This window comes from Euphorbia lathyris, chromosome 1, assembly GCF_963576675.1.
Source record: "Euphorbia lathyris chromosome 1, ddEupLath1.1, whole genome shotgun sequence".
NCBI classification, from domain to species: Eukaryota; Viridiplantae; Streptophyta; class Magnoliopsida; order Malpighiales; family Euphorbiaceae; genus Euphorbia; species Euphorbia lathyris.
The window spans coordinates 112,749,784-112,754,021 of NC_088910.1; the positions used below are offsets into that span (position 1 = coordinate 112,749,784).

The 4,238-nt window shown below is 30.3% G+C and overlaps 1 protein-coding gene across 1 annotated transcript; it reads left to right on the forward strand.

The window, feature by feature from the left end:
- Positions 1-544: 544 nt before the first annotated feature.
- LOC136210661 (geraniol 8-hydroxylase-like) lies at positions 545-3,947 on the forward strand. The gene is made up of 2 exons (XM_066002023.1): positions 545-1,569; positions 3,246-3,947. The coding sequence occupies exons 1-2, from the start codon at positions 694-696 to the stop codon at positions 3,855-3,857; spliced, it is 1,488 nt and encodes a 495-aa protein (XP_065858095.1). The 5' UTR covers positions 545-693; the 3' UTR covers positions 3,858-3,947.
- Positions 3,948-4,238: the final 291 nt, after the last annotated feature.

Consider the following 4,238-nt stretch of genomic DNA (forward strand, 5'->3'; position numbering starts at 1 on the left):
GACTGCTTACGCGTCCCAACCTTCATTCAAAAAAATTCTTATTTGGTTTTGTTTTATCTAATATGATTAGAAGATTAATTACACTAAAAAGAAAACATTATATATATATATATATATATATATATATATATATATGAATTTAAGCTAACTCTATGTACTAGACCTAGCCTCTCTCTCACACACATATTAGCCGAAATGAATTTACTAGTTTCAGATTGCTCTGCGGTTCGAGGTTTGTGTGGATTTTTATTAGAGGCACTTTACAATTAGTTGCTAACGAGTCGATCAAAACGTTCGATCATGTTTTGGTACGCTACATCAATAGTAGATAATCTTCAAGAGGTAATTCGATAAATTATCTTGAAAACTTTATTATTCTGCTGATTATGTTATTTCCTAACATGATTAAGAAAGAATTATTGTATACATGGATTTGAAATTTTATATAAAGCATATGGAAAGATTGAAAAGTAAAATTATATATATAGTGGAGTTGAACTCTTAGATAGCACAAATTATTGTACTCTGAATTAGTACGAATTGGATCCAAGAGCTCTATATTATACATATCTCATCAAAGTTTAGCATGTTATAATTAATTAAATAATTATGTACTACATGAAAATGCACACCTCCACTTGATCATCTATATAAGAACAAGCCACTCAATTTCCTCTCAAGAAAATCAGAGAAATGGATCTTCTCATGATCTTTCTGTTGTCTTCTTTGACTTTGGTTTGGGCGCTTCATTTCTTTGCAAGTGCCGGCAGGCTTCCACCGGGTCCATTTCCACTTCCGGTCATCGGAAATCTCCTCCAAATTGGTACCAAACCTCACAAATCCCTAGCCAAACTCGCCAACATTCATGGCCCTATAATGAGTTTGAAACTCGGTCAAATTACCACAGTAGTAATTTCCAACGCTACTTTAGCTAAAGAAACTCTTCAAACTCACGATTTAAATCTATCTGACCGAACTGTCCCTGATGCTATCCATGCCCAAGATCACCACCTATCCATTGTATGGTTGCCTTTAGGGGCAGAATGGAGAAATCTTAGAAAGATATGCAATTCTTACATCTTTGCTAATCAGAAACTTGATCTCAACAGAGAACTCCGCCGCAACAAAATTCAACAACTCATCGCTGACGTTGAAGATAACTGCCGGGAAAGTAAGGCTGTAAATATTGGCGAAGTAGCTTTCAGAACAATGCTTAATACATTGTCAAGTTCTATATGTTCTCTGGATCTGACCAATTCGAGTTCCGATAGTGTACGAGACTTTAAGGAGGTTTTCAGGTCGATTATGGATGAAGCAGGAAAGCTTAATCTGTCAGATTATTTCCCGTTTTTAAGAAAGATTGATCCACAAGGTATACGGCGTCGGACAAGTGTTTATTTCGGGAAGTTAATCGGGATTTTCGATAGTGTGATTGATGAAAGGATTGAGTTAAGAAAGAAGGAAGGATATATCCGATGCAATGACGTGTTAGAGACTCTTCTAAACCTCAACGATGAAGGCAATACCTCCGAGAAGTTGGATCGACAATCCATCAAACATCTTCTCATGGTTGGTTCTCATTCTTTTTGCTTAATTATTTGCTTTATTGGGGGATAAGATACACTAATAAAATTTGCTAATAATGTTTACCGTAAGGAGTGATTTTACCTCTAACGTTTAAAATGGTGCAAGTTTTATCTTTAACGTTGACAATTAAGAGCATTTTTATATTTAACGTTATCAAGTTTGGTCAATTTGAGAATTTTTTTTATCAAACTGTCTTGTCGGTCATGAATCTTGTTATTTACACTTCACATGTGGGTCATTTTATGACTCATTAGTTACATATCATAAACATATGATTAGATGTGAATAAATTTAAAAATAAAATAAATAAATATACTGTCTTTTGTATGAGTTCGATAAAAAAATTTCAAAAAATTTCACCGAATTTATATATATTAGTCTCAAATTCTATTATAAAATCACAAAAAATATGATTTTTTTTAAATAAACTGATGTGCAATTGGTCCATAATAAGAAAATAAAATATATGTGTTTTATAATAATGTTTGAAATTGTCTCAACTTGCCAATGTCAATGGTAAAATTGCTCTTTACTGTCAACGTTCAAAGTAAAATTGCACCATTTTAGACGTTAATAGTAATTGCTCCTGACGTTAAACATTAGAGGTATTTTTACATCTTATAACGTGAGAAAGTTGTAATGTTTTTATAAAGTTATAATATATCTTTGGTGTTATGTTCCTTATATTTTTAAAAAGGTTTTACTATCTAAACTTGTTTTGAGTGATTTATTATTAAATGATTCTTTACATGAAATTCATAAATATAATAATATTTATTGCTTAATCAATATTGGTAATTTAATTAGTATAATATCAAAAGTATAAATCTTTATTTTTTATTTTATAAATATCAAATTCTTTAAGTGGTTTAGTTGATGAATTTGTAGTGGAAATTCGTTAACCGTTAACTTGACATAATTCATAATTTTTATTAACAAAGTTATAAATAATGTTTAAAATTTGAATTTTTCTATAAATTGTCCCTTTATTAAACTTGTTTAATAAAGTTGATGAGCCGATAATTACTATAAGAAATTGTAAAAAATTATAGACAGCTAGTAGGTCACTTTAGAAAGTCAATAGGATCCGTAAACAAGTTTAAAATATTTTCAAAATATAAGAGAGTAAATTAGTTTTTTATAGATAAATACACCTAAAAATTGATTAAGCTTTTAAAAAAAATACAAGAATTGGGGAGAGCAATAAGAAATAAACGATGAGGAATAAATTCTTAAGTAAAGTTAAAGAAAAGAAGTCTTTGGTTTCACCAATTTAGATTGTACATTCGAAGTTAAAAGTTTACAATCCAAAATCTGAAGTTTGTGAGACTCGTAAACTCTATTCTCTCAAAATTATAGATGTACTATTGATCTTAAAAGGAAGCGATTAAAAATTAGTACAAAGATTGTTTTTGCAAATTATCTCATATATGAGGTTTGAATTTAAAAATTAACTAAAAGAAAAATATTTTTTTTGACCGCAACTTGACTCAGATCATTTAATTGCTAACTACACAAAATATAGACCTGATTTTACAAACTTTTAAACCACGTTTGTATTTGCAAAGTCATATATAATATAGTAATTTCCCCTAAATTCTTTACCCTTTTATTTCATTTTGGATTGTAAATTAACTACATATGATCACTTGAAACAGGTTTTATTCATTGCTGGAACTGATACAACTTCGAGTACAATAGAATGGGCAATGTCAGAATTTCTCCGGAATCCTAAAACTCTATCTAAAGCTCGACTAGAGATTGAGAGGGAAATTGGGAAAGGAAGGTTAGTAGATGAAGCAGAAATATCTCGATTACCATACTTACAAGCAGTTGTGAAAGAAACATTGAGATTGCATCCATCGGTACCTTTACTTCCACGAAAAGCAAGAGCAAATGTGGAAATGTGTGGGTTTATAATCCCAAAGGGTACTCAAATTCTAGTTAATAGTTGGGCTATTGGTAGAGATGGTAGCATGTGGAAAGACTCTAACTCATTTTTTCCTGAGAGATTTTTGGAGTTAGATATTGATGTACGAGGCCGAAATTTTGAACTTATCCCATTTGGCAGTGGTCGGAGAATTTGTCCTGGATTGTCGTTGGCTACAAAAATGTTGCATCTTATTTTGGGATCTCTCATTAACAACTTTGATTGGAAGATTGAAGAAGGATGTGAAACAAAAACGTTAAACATGGATGATAAGTTTGGAGGTACCTTAGAGAAAGCTAATCCCCTTCGAGTTATGCCATACCCATACCCAAGAACTTAGATATTTATATCGGTGAATGTACTTTTTTTTTAATCTCTTAATCAAATTAATAGAATTAATATAAAGAGAAATTATATGTATTTCATATTCTATATATCTATTATATATCTATAAAAGTTGAAATATAGGCCATTCCTATAATTTGACACATAAGCATCAATATTAACATGTCAAAACATAAAAAATAATGGAAAATTATAAAACTTTTCATGTTAGGCTTCTCATCTTCGTCTCAAAATCTAAAAATACCGTTCTGCGCTTTTCATTTCTCTTTCTTTTCTCTCAAATTAATTATCAATTCTTCCCTTTTAATTCACATCATTCTCATTCGTTTTATAACTCCAAAGAAATACGTAAAACTATATAAAAATGAGTTTTAGC